The sequence below is a fragment of the Metopolophium dirhodum genome, chromosome 1 (assembly GCF_019925205.1).
Source record: "Metopolophium dirhodum isolate CAU chromosome 1, ASM1992520v1, whole genome shotgun sequence".
Classification (NCBI taxonomy): domain Eukaryota; kingdom Metazoa; phylum Arthropoda; class Insecta; order Hemiptera; family Aphididae; genus Metopolophium; species Metopolophium dirhodum.
In genome coordinates this window covers 136,383,409-136,408,641 of record NC_083560.1, presented here as the reverse complement: position 1 = coordinate 136,408,641, position 25,233 = coordinate 136,383,409, and the positions used below count along the sequence as shown (strand labels likewise).

Sequence of the window (25,233 nt, the reverse complement as noted above, 5' to 3'; positions counted from 1 at the left end):
ACTTAAACATTTATTACAATTTACAATATTTAAAAAACGGCCTCTCGGAAGTAGTGTATACTAATATATTGAGCTGTAAGCGCATTTTTTTGTATAATTTAAACTCAATAATCATCGGTTCGATTTTGACTGGATTTTTTTCCATGTGTTCCCTATGATACATGGATATTATATTGTTCGAAAATAATAAGAGATCAGACATGGCGCTATGCTTCAGAGAAATGAGAACTCTTGCCTGACCCTCGGGCGTTTCTATTTGTTTATTCCGGACGAGAACATAGACCGCCGAACCACTATTGGGGTGTCTAATCAGCGTCGGGGGTTTCGTAATACGGACCGGATTCCCTCCCCGCCTCACGGGCGATTCGAAAACGGATTCTCAACACGGGCTTAGGATCGAATGACTCTTGGCCAACAGCTGTTTACAAGTTTTTTTAAGCCGTGGCTGTCGCAGTTTTGAGCCGGTTTTAATGAAAGGTCTGAAAATCTAAATTCAAACTCTTACACCATTTACTCAGACATTTGAAGATACATACCGGCGAAAAACCATACCGTTGTAATTTTTTATTATTTTTTTTTTTTTTGTTGTTGATCTTTTTAAGCCTCGCGACTAAGGTTGATATTACACACCGGTTATAAGACTGTTTCAAAATGAAATCTGCCAAAAAACCTTTATAATTAAGCACCATCTGGCTAGGCACAAAATGATTGATTCACACGGGTGGATAACCATTCAAATGTGAAATTTGCCCAGACATATCACAGAGATTTGTCTAACCTCAAGTGCCATGTTCTGTGTCGGCATTCAAACGAAATACGTTATATGTGTGTTGTAGAAAAGTGTGAAGAAAAATTCAAAAAAAATTAGAAAATTGTCTCATTATATGATACATTTAAGGGCACATATAGGCTATAAACACACGTGTTATGATAAATATTCGAACTAACGGAAACGTTGATCGACATAAAAACATAAACATAATGTTTTGCCAATATACAATTAATAAAAATCTGTTTAATTTTACTTTTATTTTGAGCGGACCATGAGCCAGAATAAAGGTCGAGTATCGTGGGATGGTTCTGTTTTATATACTGTTCTTCGAGAATATCAAAAAAGTGTATTAAAAACTGATCCAAGATCTTCATAACATTTATATAAGTAGCAATTCTCTTTACTCCTGTGATTTTCTGACATTATAATATAAGTAAGGTTTTAGACCAATGCTTGCCTACTATCAAATGTATTTTACGCCACTGTACTGTATTATACCGAATACAACCTTGCACCACCGTAAATTATCAAACATTGTACACGATGTTATAAAACCTTTGTTGGTTAAAAAAAAAATGGCTAGAAGGTCTGGGAACATTTTAAAAACACATAATATTGTTATACTGCAATATTATATATTTAACAATTGTAGACAATTTACTCAGTAAATAAATAAAAAATAATATATATACGAGAATTATCTTAGACCAAATTCACTAAATTATGATTTAGCCATGCTACCAATTATGGTGTGCCAACTGTCCATATACATAGTGACTTGAAATAATTTAAATTTAAAATATTTTAATTACAATTCATATTTCATAGTAAATTATATTCTTAAAATATCAAATAAATTAAATCGCTTTTATTTTATAGATAAATGGATATATTGTTCGAAAATAATTAGAGATAAGACATGACGCTATGCTTCAGAGAAATGAGAACTCTTCCCGGATCCTCCGGCGTTTCTATTTTCATTTATTCCGGTCGCCTGGACGAGACAATAGAGCCCCGAACACTAGGGTTGTCAAATCAGCGTGGCAAAATATCCGGGGGCATCCGTGGGTATCGGCCGTGCCATGCCCAGGTTGTGGATGGCGGACTCTCTCCCCGGACCAAATAATATTATTTTAAGATGACTTTAGTCGTTCATTAATTGTTGCCTCCGTCTTACAAGTGGTAAGCCTAACATATCAAAATATAAACATGGGTATGAAGGTTTTTTGTTTTTCATGTTGAATTTTCAAATAGAAATTAAAGAAAACTATCTCATTGTATCTATATTTACAATATTATAATCGTAAAATCCATGTAAGTCATTGATAACACCTGAATGCTAATGAAACGTGATTACAATTATATTGTATATTTTTAATTTTAATATGAATACTGTATTTTATCGGAGAGCCCCATTCTATATTTGTAAAAAATATATATAAAATATTCAGTAGTTAGTTATTTTAAATTCTCGTATACTACGCGCTTGAGTCAACAGGTAGCGCTGCTGTACCGGCGACTGTTGGATGCGCTACCGGGTGAATTATTATGTTAGTGGTCATCGGCGGCGATGGCTGCGTTTTGTCGTTCATTGATACCATATCCTATAAAATGTCAATGACATACGCATTTTCAATTATTTTTCACACATCGCGTTGTTGCACACGGAGTCAGCATTAAAAATCTATTTGTCTGTCAATGCTATCATTATTCGTTAAGTACGCGTTGACGGTCCGCCGAAAATGAGGAAATTATATCGAAGAAGGCGATGTAACGTCGACGGCATTGTTTTATTGCGCTCAGCGTCGGCACGTTTTTGTCGTCACTGCATAACACGATTACAGGCCGCCGATCGTTTATCGACGGCGGCGTGGGCAGTGTTAATTCAATATTTAAATAATACATAAATTACAATGATATTGTCTTGCCTGATAAATGATAATGTGTAATATGATATCGAAATGGTAGACTGTTTATAATAATTGTGATTTTTCGAATAGTTAAGTTAAGAAAATGTAAGAATTGAAAAAAAACTAATCTCCTGTAGAATCCGGATGACTTTCAATTGCATCCGTCGCGGTCTTACTGATATCGGATACCGCATTCGAAGGTTTAACATATTGGATTGAAGGTCTGGTCTGGTCATCATTAGGCTGTGTACAATTGATGTGCTATTTCAATAATATGATATGCACGAACGATTCCTTTATAAAATAATTAAATATATTTCTACGTTTTTCATATTATGACAAGTACGATCAGATCTGTAACTGAACGTTGAAGTACACGTCATGATGCATGAAAAATATACGCCTGCATGTTTTTTCTTATTTCTCACGATCCTGTCTCCGCTTAAAATACGCTGGACACGTTTCACACTTAAACATTTATTACAATTTACAATATTTAAAAAACGGCCTCTCGGAAGTAGTGTATACTAATATATTGAGCTGTAAGCGCATTTTTTTGTATAATTTAAACTCAATAATCATCGGTTCGATTTTGACTGGATTTTTTTCCATGTGTTCCCTATGATACATGGATATTATATTGTTCGAAAATAATAAGAGATCAGACATGGCGCTATGCTTCAGAGAAATGAGAACTCTTGCCTGACCCTCGGGCGTTTCTATTTGTTTATTCCGGACGAGACAATAGACCGCCGAACCACTATTGGGGTGTCTAATCAGCGTCGGGGGTTTCGTAATACGGACCGGATTCCCTCCCCGCCTCACGGGCGATTCGAAAACGGATTCTCAACACGGGCTTAGGATCGAATGACTCTTGGCCAACAGCTGTTTACAAGTTTTTTTAAGCCGTGGCTGTCGCAGTTTTGAGCCGGTTTTAATGAAAGGTCTGAAAATCTAAATTCAAACTCTTACACCATTTACTCAGACATTTGAAGATACATACCGGCGAAAAACCATACCGTTGTAATTTTTTATTATTTTTTTTTTTTTGTTGTTGATCTTTTTAAGCCTCGCGACTAAGGTTGATATTACACACCGGTTATAAGACTGTTTCAAAATGAAATCTGCCAAAAAACCTTTATAATTAAGCACCATCTGGCTAGGCACAAAATGATTGATTCACACGGGTGGATAACCATTCAAATGTGAAATTTGCCAGACATATCACAGAGATTTGTCTAACCTCAAGTGCCATGTTCTGTGTCGGCATTCAAACGAAATACGTTATATGTGTGTTGTAGAAAAGTGTGAAGAAAAATTCAAAAAAAATTAGAAAATTGTCTCATTATATGATACATTTAAGGGCACATATAGGCTATAAACACACGTGTTATGATAAATATTCGAACTAACGGAAACGTTGATCGACATAAAAAACATAAACATAATGTTTTGCCAATATACAATTAATAAAAATCTGTTTAATTTTACTTTTATTTTGAGCGGACCATGAGCCAGAATAAAGGTCGAGTATCGTGGGATGGTTCTGTTTTATATACTGTTCTTCGAGAATATCAAAAAAAGTGTATTAAAACTGATCCAATCTTCATAACATTTATATAAGTAGCAATTCTCTTTACTCCTGTGATTTTCTGACATTATAATATAAGTAAGGTTTTAGACCAATGCTTGCCTACTATCAAATGTATTTTACGCCACTGTACTGTATTATACCGAATACAACCTTGCACCACCGTAAATTATCAAACATTGTACACGATGTTATAAAACCTTTGTTGGTTAAAAAAAAAAAAAATGGCTAGAAGGTCTGGGAACATTTTAAAAACACATAATATTGTTATACTCCATTGGATCAATCACTCACATCACCAGTCTACTGGGTGTACACCATATCAAATACTGTTTGGACAAGAACCTGATACCAAAATCACGCCAAACATTCAATTTCCAGACTACGACTGTTCAATCAACGATGAACCAGTGATCGAGATCGTAAGAAGAAGATTACGCACTAAGGCTGAAAGCAGAAACAAAACCAAAGATCAGCGGAAGAAGTTTCAACAGTATCAAGTTGGTCAAAAGGTACTAGTGAAAGAACACAAACTTTCCTCAGCAGAAGACAATGGAATACACAAATTCTTTCCACTTTACAAAGGACCATATACTGTCATTCAAACCTACGATAACAACACTGTGATGTTAGAAGACGAAGGTCGACAAGTCATTCGGTGCAATATAAAAAAATACTGAACCTTATTACACTCCGTCTGATGCCCAAGATGGAGTCTTGTGCTTTCCTCCTGATCCTGGTATACCCAGTGGATCAATCCTTCACTCATCCTAATTAAACCATTAAATAAACCTGTTTGTGACCATGACCTTCTTAACTCCTATAGGCCATCAAAATTAAGTAACGCTAGGAGTAGTCATGGAACACGAAAATGTCCGACACCACTCGGATAGGATACTTGAGCTGTTCGGACCGGAATATCTGGAACTAGACAGCGAGTACCAGGCCGATATTTCTATTCAGCGGATTCAACCAACAGTCACGCAACCAATGGGTTCTATAATACAGTTAAAAGCACAGGCCAAATATAATAGACAAGCTGCAGCTAAGCTCACACAGTATAGATTGGAACCGACATTCACAATACCGGATACCATCCGAGCCAGACAGACACCAGAAACACCCACCGAAAACCCTACAAAAGAGGAGGACAAACTCTTATCTAGCATGAAGAAATCGTTTCAACAAAACCTACATCCTCCACTTGCAGAGAAAAGGGACAGTGGGGTAATACCTCATACTACACCTCAGACTTCACTCCATAACAAAATCAGTAATAAGCAGAGGGAAAAAGAATTATATAAGGAAACACGGCTGCTCATACGCCAACAACGAAATGAAGAAAAAAAAAAAAGCAATAACACACCACCCACAGTGGTAAATATACCATACCACCTAATACCAACAAAAGATACCCACTACTACCGGCCATTCCCGCAGACGGAAGCCGCCGCGATAGTCCATACATACACTTCTAGAGAGACGACTAGACATCGAAAAACGAACTCCGTAGTTACCTCGCCATACCCACGGTATACGAGTCAAGGCGGACCGGTGACAAACTAGTGGCTGGGGCCAGCAAAAGGTGGTTCAAACTGACACATGGTCCCGGAAACCTATCCGTTCACTCGTATCGCCTCCGCCGCCGCCAACGTACGCCGCATTCCGCCGTCCGTCCGTGGAGCCGCCGTCCGTAGTATCGTCCACTCTGCCGTGTCTGGGGCCAGCATACGCTGGTTCAAACTGTATAACAAGTCGTGTTATAAAACCTTTGTTGGTTAAAAAAAAAATGGCTAGAAGGTCTGGGAACATTTTAAAAACACATAATATTGTTATACTGCAATATTATATATTTAACAATTGTAGACAATTTACTCAGTAAATAAATAAAAAATAATATATATACGAGAATTATCTTAGACCAAATTCACTAAATTATGATTTAGCCATGCTACCAATTATGGTGTGCCAACTGTCCATATACATAGTGACTTGAAATAATTTAAATTTAAAATATTTTAATTACAATTCATATTTCATAGTAAATTATATTCTTAAAATATCAAATAAATTAAATCGCTTTTATTTTATAGATAAATGGATATATTGTTCGAAAATAATTAGAGATAAGACATGACGCTATGCTTCAGAGAAATGAGAACTCTTCCCGGATCCTCCGGCGTTTCTATTTTCATTTATTCCGGTCGCCTGGACGAGACAATAGAGCCCCGAACACTAGGGTTGTCAAATCAGCGTGGCAAAATATCCGGGGGCATCCGTGGGTATCGGCCGTGCCATGCCCAGGTTGTGGATGGCGGACTCTCTCCCCGGACCAAATAATATTATTTTAAGATGACTTTAGTCGTTCATTAATTGTTGCCTCCGTCTTACAAGTGGTAAGCCTAACATATCAAAATATAAACATGGGTATGAAGGTTTTTTGTTTTTCATGTTGAATTTTCAAATAGAAATTAAAAGAAAACTATCTCATTGTATCTATATTTACAATATTATAATCGTAAAATCCATGTAAGTCATTGATAACACCTGAATGCTAATGAAACGTGATTACAATTATATTGTATATTTTTAATTTTAATATGAATACTGTATTTTATCGGAGAGCCCCATTCTATATTTGTAAAAAATATATATAAAATATTCAGTAGTTAGTTATTTTAAATTCTCGTATACTACGCGCTTGAGTCAACAGGTAGCGCTGCTGTACCGGCGACTGTTGGATGCGCTACCGGGTGAATTATTATGTTAGTGGTCATCGGCGGCGATGGCTGCGTTTTGTCGTTCATTGATACCATATCCTATAAAATGTCAATGACATACGCATTTTCAATTATTTTTCACACATCGCGTTGTTGCACACGGAGTCAGCATTAAAAATCTATTTGTCTGTCAATGCTATCATTATTCGTTAAGTACGCGTTGACGGTCCGCCGAAAATGAGGAAATTATATCGAAGAAGGCGATGTAACGTCGACGGCATTGTTTTATTGCGCTCAGCGTCGGCACGTTTTTGTCGTCACTGCATAACACGATTACAGGCCGCCGATCGTTTATCGACGGCGGCGTGGGCAGTGTTAATTCAATATTTAAATAATACATAAATTACAATGATATTGTCTTGCCTGATAAATGATAATGTGTAATATGATATCGAAATGGTAGACTGTTTATAATAATTGTGATTTTTCGAATAGTTAAGTTAAGAAAATGTAAGAATTGAAAAAAAACTAATCTCCTGTAGAATCCGGATGACTTTCAATTGCATCCGTCGCGGTCTTACTGATATCGGATACCGCATTCGAAGGTTTAACATATTGGATTGAAGGTCTGGTCTGGTCATCATTAGGCTGTGTACAATTGATGTGCTATTTCAATAATATGATATGCACGAACGATTCCTTTATAAAATAATTAAATATATTTCTACGTTTTTTCATATTATGACAAGTACGATCAGATCTGTAACTGAACGTTGAAGTACACGTCATGATGCATGAAAAATATACGCCTGCATGTTTTTTCTTATTTCTCACGATCCTGTCTCCGCTTAAAATACGCTGGACACGTTTCACACTTAAACATTTATTACAATTTACAATATTTAAAAAACGGCCTCTCGGAAGTAGTGTATACTAATATATTGAGCTGTAAGCGCATTTTTTTGTATAATTTAAACTCAATAATCATCGGTTCGATTTTGACTGGATTTTTTTCCATGTGTTCCCTATGATACATGGATATTATATTGTTCGAAAATAATAAGAGATCAGACATGGCGCTATGCTTCAGAGAAATGAGAACTCTTGCCTGACCCTCGGGCGTTTCTATTTGTTTATTCCGGACGAGACAATAGACCGCCGAACCACTATTGGGGTGTCTAATCAGCGTCGGGGGTTTCGTAATACGGACCGGATTCCCTCCCCGCCTCACGGGCGATTCGAAAACGGATTCTCAACACGGGCTTAGGATCGAATGACTCTTGGCCAACAGCTGTTTACAAGTTTTTTTAAGCCGTGGCTGTCGCAGTTTTGAGCCGGTTTTAATGAAAGGTCTGAAAATCTAAATTCAAACTCTTACACCATTTACTCAGACATTTGAAGATACATACCGGCGAAAAACCATACCGTTGTAATTTTTTATTATTTTTTTTTTTTTGTTGTTGATCTTTTTAAGCCTCGCGACTAAGGTTGATATTACACACCGGTTATAAGACTGTTTCAAAATGAAATCTGCCAAAAAACCTTTATAATTAAGCACCATCTGGCTAGGCACAAAATGATTGATTCACACGGGTGGATAACCATTCAAATGTGAAATTTGCCAGACATATCACAGAGATTTGTCTAACCTCAAGTGCCATGTTCTGTGTCGGCATTCAAACGAAATACGTTATATGTGTGTTGTAGAAAAGTGTGAAGAAAAATTCAAAAAAAATTAGAAAATTGTCTCATTATATGATACATTTAAGGGCACATATAGGCTATAAACACACGTGTTATGATAAATATTCGAACTAACGGAAACGTTGATCGACATAAAAACATAAACATAATGTTTTGCCAATATACAATTAATAAAAATCTGTTTAATTTTACTTTATTTTGAGCGGACCATGAGCCAGAATAAAGGTCGAGTATCGTGGGATGGTTCTGTTTTATATACTGTTCTTCGAGAATATCAAAAAAGTGTATTAAAACTGATCCAATCTTCATAACATTTATATAAGTAGCAATTCTCTTTACTCCTGTGATTTTCTGACATTATAATATAAGTAAGGTTTTAGACCAATGCTTGCCTACTATCAAATGTATTTTACGCCACTGTACTGTATTATACCGAATACAACCTTGCACCACCGTAAATTATCAAACATTGTACACGATGTTATAAAACCTTTGTTGGTTAAAAAAAAAAAAAATGGCTAGAAGGTCTGGGAACATTTTAAAAACACATAATATTGTTATACTCCATTGGATCAATCACTCACATCACCAGTCTACTGGGTGTACACCATATCAAATACTGTTTGGACAAGAACCTGATACCAAAATCACGCCAAACATTCAATTTCCAGACTACGACTGTTCAATCAACGATGAACCAGTGATCGAGATCGTAAGAAGAAGATTACGCACTAAGGCTGAAAGCAGAAACAAAACCAAAGATCAGCGGAAGAAGTTTCAACAGTATCAAGTTGGTCAAAAGGTACTAGTGAAAGAACACAAACTTTCCTCAGCAGAAGACAATGGAATACACAAATTCTTTCCACTTTACAAAGGACCATATACTGTCATTCAAACCTACGATAACAACACTGTGATGTTAGAAGACGAAGGTCGACAAGTCATTCGGTGCAATATAAAAAAATACTGAACCTTATTACACTCCGTCTGATGCCCAAGATGGAGTCTTGTGCTTCCTTCCTGATCCTGGTATACCCAGTGGATCAATCCTTCACTCATCCTAATTAAACCATTAAATAAACCTGTTTGTGACCATGACCTTCTTAACTCCTATAGGCCATCAAAATTAAGTAACGCTAGGAGTAGTCATGGAACACGAAAATGTCCGACACCACTCGGATAGGATACTTGAGCTGTTCGGACCGGAATATCTGGAACTAGACAGCGAGTACCAGGCCGATATTTCTATTCAGCGGATTCAACCAACAGTCACGCAACCAATGGGTTCTATAATACAGTTAAAAGCACAGGCCAAATATAATAGACAAGCTGCAGCTAAGCTCACACAGTATAGATTGGAACCGACATTCACAATACCGGATACCATCCGAGCCAGACAGACACCAGAAACACCCACCGAAAACCCTACAAAAGAGGAGGACAAACTCTTATCTAGCATGAAGAAATCGTTTCAACAAAACCTACATCCTCCACTTGCAGAGAAAAGGGACAGTGGGGTAATACCTCATACTACACCTCAGACTTCACTCCATAACAAAATCAGTAATAAGCAGAGGGAAAAAGAATTATATAAGGAAACACGGCTGCTCATACGCCAACAACGAAATGAAGAAAAAAAAAAAAGCAATAACACACCACCCACAGTGGTAAATATACCATACCACCTAATACCAACAAAAGATACCCACTACTACCGGCCATTCCCGCAGACGGAAGCCGCCGCGATAGTCCATACATACACTTCTAGAGAGACGACTAGACATCGAAAAACGAACTCCGTAGTTACCTCGCCATACCCACGGTATACGAGTCAAGGCGGACCGGTGACAAACTAGTGGCTGGGGCCAGCAAAAGGTGGTTCAAACTGACACATGGTCCCGGAAACCTATCCGTTCACTCGTATCGCCTCCGCCGCCGCCAACGTACGCCGCATTCCGCCGTCCGTCCGTGGAGCCGCCGTCCGTAGTATCGTCCACTCTGCCGTGTCTGGGGCCAGCATACGCTGGTTCAAACTGTATAACAAGTCGTGTTATAAAACCTTTGTTGGTTAAAAAAAAAATGGCTAGAAGGTCTGGGAACATTTTAAAAACACATAATATTGTTATACTGCAATATTATATATTTAACAATTGTAGACAATTTACTCAGTAAATAAATAAAAAATAATATATATACGAGAATTATCTTAGACCAAATTCACTAAATTATGATTTAGCCATGCTACCAATTATGGTGTGCCAACTGTCCATATACATAGTGACTTGAAATAATTTAAATTTAAAATATTTTAATTACAATTCATATTTCATAGTAAATTATATTCTTAAAATATCAAATAAATTAAATCGCTTTTATTTTATAGATAAATGGATATATTGTTCGAAAATAATTAGAGATAAGACATGACGCTATGCTTCAGAGAAATGAGAACTCTTCCCGGATCCTCCGGCGTTTCTATTTTCATTTATTCCGGTCGCCTGGACGAGACAATAGAGCCCCGAACACTAGGGTTGTCAAATCAGCGTGGCAAAATATCCGGGGGCATCCGTGGGTATCGGCCGTGCCATGCCCAGGTTGTGGATGGCGGACTCTCTCCCCGGACCAAATAATATTATTTTAAGATGACTTTAGTCGTTCATTAATTGTTGCCTCCGTCTTACAAGTGGTAAGCCTAACATATCAAAATATAAACATGGGTATGAAGGTTTTTTGTTTTTCATGTTGAATTTTCAAATAGAAATTAAAAGAAAACTATCTCATTGTATCTATATTTACAATATTATAATCGTAAAATCCATGTAAGTCATTGATAACACCTGAATGCTAATGAAACGTGATTACAATTATATTGTATATTTTTAATTTTAATATGAATACTGTATTTTATCGGAGAGCCCCATTCTATATTTGTAAAAAATATATATAAAATATTCAGTAGTTAGTTATTTTAAATTCTCGTATACTACGCGCTTGAGTCAACAGGTAGCGCTGCTGTACCGGCGACTGTTGGATGCGCTACCGGGTGAATTATTATGTTAGTGGTCATCGGCGGCGATGGCTGCGTTTTGTCGTTCATTGATACCATATCCTATAAAATGTCAATGACATACGCATTTTCAATTATTTTTCACACATCGCGTTGTTGCACACGGAGTCAGCATTAAAAATCTATTTATCTGTCAATGCTATCATTATTCGTTAAGTACGCGTTGACGGTCCGCCGAAAATGAGGAAATTATATCGAAGAAGGCGATGTAACGTCGACGGCATTGTTTTATTGCGCTCAGCGTCGGCACGTTTTTGTCGTCACTGCATAACACGATTACAGGCCGCCGATCGTTTATCGACGGCGGCGTGGGCAGTGTTAATTCAATATTTAAATAATACATAAATTACAATGATATTGTCTTGCCTGATAAATGATAATGTGTAATATGATATCGAAATGGTAGACTGTTTATAATAATTGTGATTTTTCGAATAGTTAAGTTAAGAAAATGTAAGAATTGAAAAAAAAACTAATCTCCTGTAGAATCCGGATGACTTTCAATTGCATCCGTCGCGGTCTTACTGATATCGGATACCGCATTCGAAGGTTTAACATATTGGATTGAAGGTCTGGTCTGGTCATCATTAGGCTGTGTACAATTGATGTGCTATTTCAATAATATGATATGCACGAACGATTCCTTTATAAAATAATTAAATATATTTCTACGTTATTCATATTATGACAGGTACGATCAGATCTGTAACTGAACGTTGAAGTACACGTCATGATGCATGAAAAATATACGCCTGCATGTTTTTTCTTATTTCTCACGATCCTGTCTCCGCTTAAAATACGCTGGACACGTTTCACACTTAAACATTTATTACAATTTACAATATTTAAAAAACGGCCTCTCGGAAGTAGTGTATACTAATATATTGAGCTGTAAGCGCATTTTTTTGTATAATTTAAACTCAATAATCATCGGTTCGATTTTGACTGGATTTTTTTCCATGTGTTCCCTATGATACATGGATATTATATTGTTCGAAAATAATAAGAGATCAGACATGGCGCTATGCTTCAGAGAAATGAGAACTCTTGCCTGACCCTCGGGCGTTTCTATTTGTTTATTCCGGACGAGACAATAGACCGCCGAACCACTATTGGGGTGTCTAATCAGCGTCGGGGGTTTCGTAATACGGACCGGATTCCCTCCCCGCCTCACGGGCGATTCGAAAACGGATTCTCAACACGGGCTTAGGATCGAATGACTCTTGGCCAACAGCTGTTTACAAGTTTTTTTAAGCCGTGGCTGTCGCAGTTTTGAGCCGGTTTTAATGAAAGGTCTGAAAATCTAAATTCAAACTCTTACACCATTTACTCAGACATTTGAAGATACATACCGGCGAAAAACCATACCGTTGTAATTTTTTATTATTTTTTTTTTTTTGTTGTTGATCTTTTTAAGCCTCGCGACTAAGGTTGATATTACACACCGGTTATAAGACTGTTTCAAAATGAAATCTGCCAAAAAACCTTTATAATTAAGCACCATCTGGCTAGGCACAAAATGATTGATTCACACGGGTGGATAACCATTCAAATGTGAAATTTGCCAGACATATCACAGAGATTTGTCTAACCTCAAGTGCCATGTTCTGTGTCGGCATTCAAACGAAATACGTTATATGTGTGTTGTAGAAAAGTGTGAAGAAAAATTCAAAAAAAATTAGAAAATTGTCTCATTATATGATACATTTAAGGGCACATATAGGCTATAAACACACGTGTTATGATAAATATTCGAACTAACGGAAACGTTGATCGACATAAAAACATAAACATAATGTTTTGCCAATATACAATTAATAAAAATCTGTTTAATTTTACTTTTATTTTGAGCGGACCATGAGCCAGAATAAAGGTCGAGTATCGTGGGATGGTTCTGTTTTATATACTGTTCTTCGAGAATATCAAAAAAGTGTATTAAAACTGATCCAATCTTCATAACATTTATATAAGTAGCAATTCTCTTTACTCCTGTGATTTTCTGACATTATAATATAAGTAAGGTTTTAGACCAATGCTTGCCTACTATCAAATGTATTTTACGCCACTGTACTGTATTATACCGAATACAACCTTGCACCACCGTAAATTATCAAACATTGTACACGATGTTATAAAACCTTTGTTGGTTAAAAAAAAAAAAAATGGCTAGAAGGTCTGGGAACATTTTAAAAACACATAATATTGTTATACTCCATTGGATCAATCACTCACATCACCAGTCTACTGGGTGTACACCATATCAAATACTGTTTGGACAAGAACCTGATACCAAAATCACGCCAAACATTCAATTTCCAGACTACGACTGTTCAATCAACGATGAACCAGTGATCGAGATCGTAAGAAGAAGATTACGCACTAAGGCTGAAAGCAGAAACAAAACCAAAGATCAGCGGAAGAAGTTTCAACAGTATCAAGTTGGTCAAAAGGTACTAGTGAAAGAACACAAACTTTCCTCAGCAGAAGACAATGGAATACACAAATTCTTTCCACTTTACAAAGGACCATATACTGTCATTCAAACCTACGATAACAACACTGTGATGTTAGAAGACGAAGGTCGACAAGTCATTCGGTGCAATATAAAAAAATACTGAACCTTATTACACTCCGTCTGATGCCCAAGATGGAGTCTTGTGCTTTCCTCCTGATCCTGGTATACCCAGTGGATCAATCCTTCACTCATCCTAATTAAACCATTAAATAAACCTGTTTGTGACCATGACCTTCTTAACTCCTATAGGCCATCAAAATTAAGTAACGCTAGGAGTAGTCATGGAACACGAAAATGTCCGACACCACTCGGATAGGATACTTGAGCTGTTCGGACCGGAATATCTGGAACTAGACAGCGAGTACCAGGCCGATATTTCTATTCAGCGGATTCAACCAACAGTCACGCAACCAATGGGTTCTATAATACAGTTAAAAGCACAGGCCAAATATAATAGACAAGCTGCAGCTAAGCTCACACAGTATAGATTGGAACCGACATTCACAATACCGGATACCATCCGAGCCAGACAGACACCAGAAACACCCACCGAAAACCCTACAAAAGAGGAGGACAAACTCTTATCTAGCATGAAGAAATCGTTTCAACAAAACCTACATCCTCCACTTGCAGAGAAAAGGGACAGTGGGGTAATACCTCATACTACACCTCAGACTTCACTCCATAACAAAATCAGTAATAAGCAGAGGGAAAAAGAATTATATAAGGAAACACGGCTGCTCATACGCCAACAACGAAATGAAGAAAAAAAAAAAAGCAATAACACACCACCCACAGTGGTAAATATACCATACCACCTAATACCAACAAAAGATACCCACTACTACCGGCCATTCCCGCAGACGGAAGCCGCCGCGATAGTCCATATATACACTTCTAGAGAGACGACTAGACATCGAAAAACGAACTCCGTAGTTACCTCGCCATACCCACGGTATACGAGTCAAGGCGGACCGGTGACAAACTAGTGGCTGGGGCCAGCAATAGGTGGTTCAAACTGACACATGGTCCCGGAAACCTATCCGTTCACTCGTATCGCCTCCGCCGCCGCCAACGTACGCCGCATTCCGCCGTCCGTCCGTGGAGCCGCCGTCCGTAGTATCGTCCACTCTGCCGTGTCTGGGGCCAGCATACGCTGGTTCAAACTGTATAACAAGTCGTGTTATAAAACCTTTGTTGGTTAAAAAAAAAATGGCTAGAAGGTCTGGGAACATTTTAAAAACACATAATATTGTTATACTGCAATATTATATATTTAACAATTGTAGACAATTTACTCAGTAAATAAATAAAATTTACAATTGATGTGCTATTTCAATAATATGATATGCACGAACGATTCCTTTATAAAATAATTAAATATATTTCTACGTTTTTCATATTATGACAAGTACGATCAGATCTGTAACTGAACGTTGAAGTACACGTCATGATGCATGAAAAATATACGCCTGCATGTTTTTTCTTATTTCTCACGATCCTGTCTCCGCTTAAAATACGCTGGACACGTTTCACACTTAAACATTTATTACAATTTACAATATTTAAAAAACGGCCTCTCGGAAGTAGTGTATACTAATATATTGAGCTGTAAGCGCATTTTTTTGTATAATTTAAACTCAATAATCATCGGTTCGATTTTGACTGGATTTTTTTCCATGTGTTCCCTATGATAAATGGATATTATATTGTTCGAAAATAATAAGAGATCAGACATGGCGCTATGCTTCAGAGAAATGAGAACTCTTGCCTGACCCTCGAGCGTTTCTATTTGTTTATTCCGGACGAGACAATAGACCGCCGAACCACTATTGGGGTGTCTAATCAGCGTCGGGGGTTTCGTAATACGGACCGGATTCCCTCCCCGCCTCACGGGCGATTCGAAATAAATGAATAACCATTCAAATGTGAAATTTGCCAGACATATCACAGAGATTTGTCTAACCTCAAGTGCCATGTTCTGTGTCGGCATTCAAACGAAATACGTTATATGTGTGTTGTAGAAAAGTGTGAAGAAAAATTCTAAAAAAATTAGAAAATTGTCTCATTATATGATACATTTAAGGGCACGTATAGGCTATAAACACACGTGTTATGATAAATATTCGAACTAACGGAAACGTTGATCGACATAAAAACATAAACATAATGTTTTGCCAATATACAATTAATAAAAATCTGTTTAATTTTACTTTTATTTTGAGCGGACCATGAGGCCGAATAAAGGTCGAGTATCGTGGGACATATTTGAATTTTATTACTTGATTTGGCGTTTTTGACGGCAGTAAAAAACTTATAGCTATCCGATTAACTAATCCACCATTCTTATCACAAATCCACTATTCTTATCATTAATCCAGAATCCTTATCAGTAATCCAAAATCATTATCACAAACCCACTTTTCTTATCATTAAACCTACATCCTTATCAGTAATCCAAAATTCTTATCCTTAATCCACCGTTCTTATCATAAATCCAAAATCCTTATCACAAATTTTCATAAAAAATCCATCATCCTTATCACTAATTTTTTTCACAGATCCTTATCACCAGACCTCCGTATCACCCTTACACCGTCTAGCTCGAGACCGACGACCAGACCACAAGAACACTGCGGCTTCCGACATCGAAAACACTCATAACCAACACCGGGGGGTTTGGGGGTCTCCCCCAGCGACGCTCGGAGAGCTAGTATTAATATAAAATATAATCATTACATACTTGACTAAGTCTGTGGTAGTTAGACGTAAATTCTTGTAAAATAATAAAGTAATATTTTTAATTACAGACTGTCTAATAATTAGTAATAACCACGCTAATAAGTAATAACTACTAAGTTACTTCTTATAAGTAGGTAAAATAACATTATCACATCAACGTCTTAACAAAACATTAAAACAAAGATATAAATATATATTGGCAGCAATTGAAATCGATAACTCAGTAAATATTTTTTAAATACAAACTACAATAATATTATTAAGTCTATAAATACCTACTATTACAAAAATATTGTACAATATTATTGTAACCGTTGTTTTTATCGTATCATTGACATCGTGTATTATTGATAAAACCTTTTAATACTAACCGACATTGAAGAACATGGCGATAGAACCTTTTCATACTTACGTAAACTTATCAGAATAAAAAAGTTCTATCAAACTACAACTAAAATCACGATTCTGTTATTTTTCATGATATAGAACCTTTTTATTTTCTGTATCTCGCTAAGTATTGAATGTAGAAACACCGTTTTTGAACCAAAATGTGCACGGTTGAAAATAAAACAAATGTATGCAAAAAAACGATATTTGAAAAAAGTGGAATAGAACCTTTTCATTCTCAGCCCGCGAATAGTGTCAGTCGAGCTGCAGACATGAACGTGTTTGGTAGTTCTCAGGCTGGTGAAACAAATAAATTTGTAACAAATCTTGAAAAGACAATCAAATCGTTTTCGTCTAAATTGGATAAAATTGAACATTTACTTGAAGAAAATCAAAAATCCGTTAATATACAACAAGAACAAACAGAAAAGTTAGAATTAACGTGCATAGAGATTACAGGGCATATGACAAGAGGCGAAGTATCATTACAATATATCAAAGAAACTATAGGCGAGATTAAAAAAATAATAGGTACCAGCTATACTGAGCCGTCTTAACACTATAGAAACTTATTATAAAGACAAGCCATAATGTCTTCAGCCATATTGGACATGCAATGCGTCCTTGGAATGGACATTAAATACATGATTAAAGAAATGTCTATTATAGATACAGAAACATGGTCAACCCAACATTGGATTTTTAAAAATTCAAAATTTAAGCAAGACAACAAGAGTCGTAAAATCAACAAGTGGCTGGAACGTAACTATCACCAACTATCATTGGAATATGGTGATGTCGAGTATGAAGAACTAAGTAGAATATTGAATTCATAAAGTTCGGATGTATATACGTCAAGGGCGATCAGAAAAAACAAGTTCTCATGGAGTATATACCACACGTCGTACTCATCAACATTGAAGACATAGGCTGCCCTCGTTTGGATCAAATATGCGATGACGAAACTCTACCTTGCTGTATTTTTCATATGGAATTTAATATTAAACAATGTACATTTTATAAAGTTTTTTGTATAAGAAAATGGTTTATATGTAATTCTTAAAAATTATGAATGTATGTACATTTTGTTTAATAGACATAATATAATAAAATAATAGTATTTAAACATTGGTTTTTTTTTTTATTGTACATAGGTAACCTTTATAAATATATAGATTACAAAATATATACACGGCATTTACAACATATACATGGTATTTACAAATTAAATATGTACACGGTATTTACAAAATATATACACGGTATTTACAAAAATATATACACGGTATTTACAAAATATACATGATATTTACAAATTAAATATATACACGGTATTAACAAAAATATATATATACAGTATTTACAAAATATATACACGGTATTTACAAAATATGAACAGTATTGAAAATATACAAATTATTTTAGTGATATTCACAAAAAATACACAAGGTATTATACAGTGTTGAAAATAGAATTATTTACACATGCTTTCCTGTAGGAGGAACCTCATCAAATCTTTATGAGATTCACCCCACTCGTGTCCACCAGCGTCTATCTCGTGGTCTGGCCATTCAATAGTCTCAAGTTCATTTTCCCTATAAAAATTATAAATATAAATATTAATTTATTTTAAATTTACTTTAGAGAGTAATGTCCGTGAGCTAGGGTATGGATTTTATCTTCTAGTACCACCCTCTTGTCATCAAAGTTATTCAGTGTTATTTTATTTGTTTTTATAGTCATAAGTTGATGCTTGAAAGAGCGGATGGAAACATTTTCTCTCTTATTTTCCCCCTCCTCGAAAACGAACACTTTTTGTCATCGTTGAACGTCATATGGTTATCGATAACATGCTTCCTAATCCCCTTCGCTTTGATTGTTTCCTTCCCAGCCAAAATGTATGAATATGACTGCTCGCAGCGCGCAAAACTCAGTCATTATATCACCCTTGGTCTCGTCAGAAAATAGACCTGGTATCTTCTTACGGTAGGGAATGTAGCACGAATGGTCTTTCGGTAGGTCAGATGTATCCATCTTGTCTAGCAAGTTTGCGTTATTTGCCAAGTCCTGGTAAAAGTCATCCGTAATAATATGGTACACCAGTGAATCTTAAAAATTAATGTTAGTGTAAGAAAATAAAATTGGTTTTAAAATAATTACCCGTATCGGTGTACATTAGCTTAATATCATCTCCATAGTGTCTTTTCATTACGTTATAATGACAGTTGTACATCAGTGTTTTACTTATGTCCAATACTGAAAAACCTATGCACATTAAAAATCGCATTAATACCTTTATTTATCTAAATTATTTATAGAAAAATTACCGATATAAATAGGTTTAAAAAAATTAATGATTTTTTTCTCCAATGTTATGGCGTTCAAGTTTTTGGAATAGGTGGTGGAATATTTAAATGTTGATCTGTTTATTAATTTCTGTAAACGTCGATCGCACGATACAAGTTCCATGTCTATACGTTTACGAACGTTTTCCATAGTTTTTCCTACATTAAAATCGGGTGATAAAAAAGGATAGTTAAAATAATAATTATAATATCATACCGAATACAGCATTATTCATCAATTTGAAGAAATCCCGCTCAAATTCATTTTCCGCCTTTTCCCTCATATTAGTGTTTAATTCAATATACTGGGCAAGCCAAGGTGATTGCTTGAATTGAATAACTCTATGCACCTATAATATAAATGTTAGTAATTCTATGATAAAATACCATTATATATGATATTCACCTTTTCAACTACGAGACCATTGTTTATGGCTTGCTGGAGGTTTCGATAGTGAACAACATAATTTTTCTTAAGCTCAAATGTAGCCATGAGTTTGCGTACTTTTGAACTTGGTGGTATGCTGTTTTGTGGTAGGATTTGCAAGTCGTTATGTTTATCATGTAATTTTTTTGGATAAACAAAGTGAACCTCGTAAACCCGTCCTATGGGCGAATCCTCAGTCAAATCGTATAATCCGTCGAGTGATGGTTTAACCCACTTGTCTTGAAATCTCCGTAGGGCATAAACTGAGACATTACCCAGCCGTAAAGATTGATGCCTAAAGTTTAAAAAGTTAATTTAACTATATAATTATTATTTATAAATAAACTTACAATCCTGATAAACAAGCCATGATTTTGGATCTGCCGGGTTGTAATCTGGTGTTTTTTCATTGTTTGATTTTGCATACCGCATGTTTGTGTGAGCCCACCTCGAATACCTAGAAAAAAATTATTATTATATGCATATAGAAATAATCCCAATATACTAACCGTCTTCAAACATGAGAAGCATTTCATAATCTGACAGTAATTCTAGTTTTATTGCCGTGAATTTAAGCATACCATCAAATTTAAACCCTGGAGTGGTGTAATAGTATGCAGGATCTAAGTTGTAAGTCTTCATACACACATCACGGACATTTTCAAAAATATCGGCCAGCAGCAATACATTAATTTTTAAATACAAATCTGAATATTCACCAATCGCTTTACATCCAAAATGTTTCCATACTTTCATCGCGTGCTCGTACTCTTCATCTTTAATTGCTGACTCGGTCAGGATACTGTAAAATTCAGCTTTATCCGGTAACGCATTTTCATCGAAATTAATAAGTCGTAAATCAAGTATGAGCTACTTATTACGACCTTCCCCAACGACGTTATAACATCAACAAGATTATATTATTATATTAGAAGTTTTGGTTGTAGAATGGAATGCGCTTATGCATTAAAAAATTTTTATAGGATACTGTAAAATTCAGCTTTATCCGGTAACGCATTTTCATCGAGTTTACTCCACTCGTCCGTATACTCGTAAGGGTATACACCCTTACAGGTTACAAGGTTCATATCACTGGTGGCAAAATGCTTCCCCGTCTCACGGAATTTAGAAAAGTCAGGAGTTACCAAATTTTTAGCGAGTGTTGAAAGTTTTGAAGCCATAAATCTGCATGTTGTTACGTGCTGCCCCTTCAGGGATTCACTATGTAGATGATTTGAAAATAATAGTAGCCAAATTAGATTTATAATACAATGTTTTATTAGAACAAATATAAAATGTATAGTATCGTCGTGGTAATAGTAGTAGTAGTAGTCGTCGTCCTGTATATGGCTAGTGGCGTGAAGTCGCTTCTGCGTTGCTGGTCCAGGTACATCTGTCTTTACTGTGTTCCCAGCCCTCCTATATATGATGTCGGTTCCTTTGATGGATCCTGCGCAAGGACGGGGGGCGGTGGATGTAGCTGGTTCAATAAGTTGTTATTCTCGCAACCGCCACTTCGTAACTTGTTGTTGGCCGCTCCCCTTGATTAGCTTGCCAAAATAGAATGTGGTTTCTAACTATGAGGTTACGTCTAGGAGATCATAACAACTCGAGGAGAACTGCCTCTCCGAGTAGAATAATACTTATATACTAATACGTGAATTGAGTACGTAAAGCTATTCCTTTACAATGTGTCGATGAATCTGATAGTAAAATTGTTGCTTATATATTTTGAAAAAGTAACGAATTTCTCCTCGCTGTTCGGAATTACTTTTATTCTTTTTGAATTATAACCTAGTTCTGTTACTATGAAATGAGCATCATAGTTTGAAAGATTATGTAGGAAGCACGGGACGAAAATTGGTGTAGTTTCTGGTTACACATATTGCAAATAGCTTGTCGATACTTTCCAGAAAGGTGGCAGTGGTCGGCGGCTTTTCGATATTGTATCTCATGAGGTGGTGTAAACTTTATACAACACAGATTACAGTGTGTCGCCGCCTCATGAACCGCTCTGTCATGTGCATTCATATTTATCATTACGTTTGTCTTTAATAATTGTTCTATTTTCTCGGCAACGTCAGTAATATTGTGTATAAAATGCTTTGCCACGTCTTGCCTGCTTTCACTACCTCAGTATATAACTGGTCCAATCGGTATGTTAAATTGTGTTAACAACTCTATTGGAACATTTTCAGACGCCTTAACTAAAAATCAGTAACTCATAGGACGGTGTTTTTGTATAATTGTTGTATTATCACCCTTTTCCTCTTCGGTCTTTACAAGCAGAGCCTCGAAATCGGCATATATAACTATAGGATGTCTCTGCACGTTTTGCCACGCGGTGAATTGTAGCACATCTCCCTCTTTTGGCATTATCGGTCGTATGGGTTTATGTGGTCCGCATATTAGCCTGTGATGTTCAAGCGCCGCCTGCCCGCTTAACTTATACTTTAAATTCTGTCTGTCGAACGATGTAAAGCAACGTTTACAGAATATAACTTGACCTGCATGACTATTTTTTTGCGAACGGAGTAATCTTGAAAAATTTGAGATGTAAGTATAATGTGTATTATCACCATCCGTCACTAATAATAAGTCAAAGTGATCCCGTTTTTCATCATCTACGACTTTGAGTGAGAAAACCTCATATGAAGGATACTTTTTCGGTGGCTGTTATCGTTTTTCAAGTCCGTAAACATTTACAGAAACGTTCTGATTATTTTTTTCAAACTTGGAAATATCTGATAGCGGTGTTGGAAATGAAATACCGTTAAAAATGTATTTGTCCTCATGCTCGGTATAATTTTCATTGACACGAAATTTGTTTTCTCCTGCAACGTGTTTTGCTAAAATAGCCCATTTAAAACACTTTTGGTCTGTATTTTTAGGATTTATTATTGCTCGTTTATCTATGATAGATTTCGGCAATTGTATATATGACGAACGAGATATTGGTGTATACTTATAAACGGCTAGTAGTAAACTATCGATGGACTCTAACGTAAACCCGCTACCACGAGAAACATAAGCCTTCCTCAGCTAATAATTTCATAAAAGATTCTTCAAATATTGTTTCGATTTTTGTGCCCATAAATATTTCTTTGGCTGATGTTGTAAACGCTCGATTTTCGGATGAATTAGGTACGTTTGGTCGGTTATACGTAGCCTCGAGCTTCAAGCTAAATTTTATTGGATGTTCCTGCACGTGAGTTTTTAGCTTGTCTGTCAGAGCCGGTTGGAGAGAACGGAGAAATTCGGGATAATTTCGAACATTATTTAGATTTTTCGCGAAATACCACACTATTTTACGTTTTCCAGACGATGAAATTTCTCTAAGACCCGGGGATCTAACCAGTTCCATACGAGCCTTTCTCGCCTTAATAGCCGACACTGTGTTGGCGATGGAAATGCGTTTGCCACCCACCCTATAAGAATCTACTTAAAATAAAATAAAATAAAATCTAGCAACAAAATGTAAAAAAAAAAAAGAATAACGTCTTTATGTAAATAACGGAGGGCTTTTTTAAAAATCTAATTAATTCTGATAAATAAAAGTAACCTGTATCCTCATCTTCTATTATGACGCATGTGTCATCGGCCGCGCTATCGGGGGCAACAATACGAGGCGCGAACTGGATGACGCTAGGTCGTGCTGGCTGATCTATGATCGGAGCAGCTGGCAAAGGTCTGAGATGATCTGGAACGATACCTTAGGGAAAATAATAAATTAATATTGTATAAAATAAAACAGTTCTTCAGATGCTTGTTGAGGTTGTTTTTGTACGAGAATGTCGATGGGCATGCAGTGCACGGAAAACCTGCATGCTTCTTTTGGTGGACGACCAAATTGTCCTTACGCGTAAACGTAGATGCGCACTGTTCGCATTGAAACATTTTTTAGTAAAGTAATAGCGAAATAAAACCACAAAGTGTAAATGATGTTTAAACCGCAGAAAAAAATAAACACTTGTACAAATATTTTAAAGACTGAGAGAGTAAATATACGTGAAAAACGGTTTAATATAGTACACGGACTAAACGAAAAATCAGGAGTCTCTTCTTACCATGGGCACTAAGGAATTTTTGGGGGATAGTGGTAATGGTGGGGAATTTTACAGTGCGCATGCTCTACACACGTACGAGAGGTGCGGGGTTGACCTCGGGTGTAGTCTCTAGAAGTTTAACAGGTTGGGGAATTTTACAGTGCGCATGCGCTAATGAAAGGGGATGTATACTAATAACCAGTGGTCATCTGAACGAATATGTATTATCCCTTAGGCATGTCGTCGCAGGTTTTCGTGGAATTATGGAAAGGCAAGTCGTTGCAGGTTTTCGTGGAATTATACGAATAATGGGCACCATATGTCGCGACGGCGGTTATATAGTTAGTTGTGATTTTTCTTGTTATACTTTTTGCGCCTTTTTGTAAGCTCAGTATACTCTTAGTCTTATAAATACGACTTTTATTTACCAGCAATATTTATTATTTTGTTCGTGATTATCGTATCTTTCGCCTGGAAGACGTAAGTATTTTTTTTTTCACATCATTCAAGACTTACGTATAAATCGATTTTTAGATGTCTAATGATTCGTCGTCTAGTTTGTCGTGGTTTAATGGGGATAGCTACAATAGGGATCTTGCAGCGACTCCTCCAGAAGATACTCCACCTTTTTTTTTTATTTCACCAGAGAGGACATTTGTATTAGTAAGTATATATTATATATATTTAAATATTAATTATTCTTATTATTGTATTTAAATTAAATTATTTATAAAATGTGCATAATCTGGTTTTAGCGGGTTAATAGACCGCCATCAAGAGCCCATTGCTCCGGCATTAGATGATAGTATGATAGTATGCAAGATGGACAAAGACCATGGTGGATGCTTAACTGGTTTAGTCCACAATCAATGCCCGTTAGCCCATCCCCGCAGCGTCACCCCTTCAGATATTCAGATATGGTAAGTGTTAAATAAAAATTATGTCTTAGACTCAATATAATATAATTTAAAATAAACAATAATTTTTTATTTAGACTCAAGATAGTG

The 25,233-nt window shown here is 36.2% G+C and overlaps 1 protein-coding gene and 1 pseudogene across 1 annotated transcript; both read right to left on the bottom strand.

Annotated features, from left to right (window-relative positions):
- Window positions 1-19,265: 19,265 nt before the first annotated feature.
- On the bottom strand, window positions 19,266-21,361 carry LOC132932569 (uncharacterized). Its single transcript, XM_060998952.1, has 7 exons — window positions 21,169-21,361; window positions 20,690-20,995; window positions 20,544-20,637; window positions 20,160-20,475; window positions 19,971-20,103; window positions 19,569-19,673; window positions 19,266-19,516 (listed from the first exon to the last, which is right to left on the bottom strand). The coding sequence occupies exons 1-7, from the start codon at window positions 21,359-21,361 to the stop codon at window positions 19,266-19,268; spliced, it is 1,398 nt and encodes a 465-aa protein (XP_060854935.1).
- Window positions 21,362-22,394: 1,033 nt separating this feature from the next.
- LOC132932568 (uncharacterized) lies at window positions 22,395-23,878 on the bottom strand (annotated as a pseudogene).
- Between the last annotated feature and the right edge of the window lie 1,355 nt (window positions 23,879-25,233).

Excerpts from the sequence above, each read along its gene's own strand:
- LOC132932569 (XM_060998952.1), bottom strand. The coding sequence starts at position 21,361 with ATGGCTTCAAAACTTTCAACACTCGCTAAAAATTTGGTAACTCCTGAC. Across the intron at positions 20,638-20,689 it reads GCTTCTCATGTTTGAAGACG|GTATTCGAGGTGGGCTCACA; the intron begins GTTAGTATATTG and ends ATTTTTTTCTAG. Across the intron at positions 19,517-19,568 it reads GCTAATGTACACCGATACGG|ATTCACTGGTGTACCATATT; the intron begins GTAATTATTTTA and ends TTAATTTTTAAG.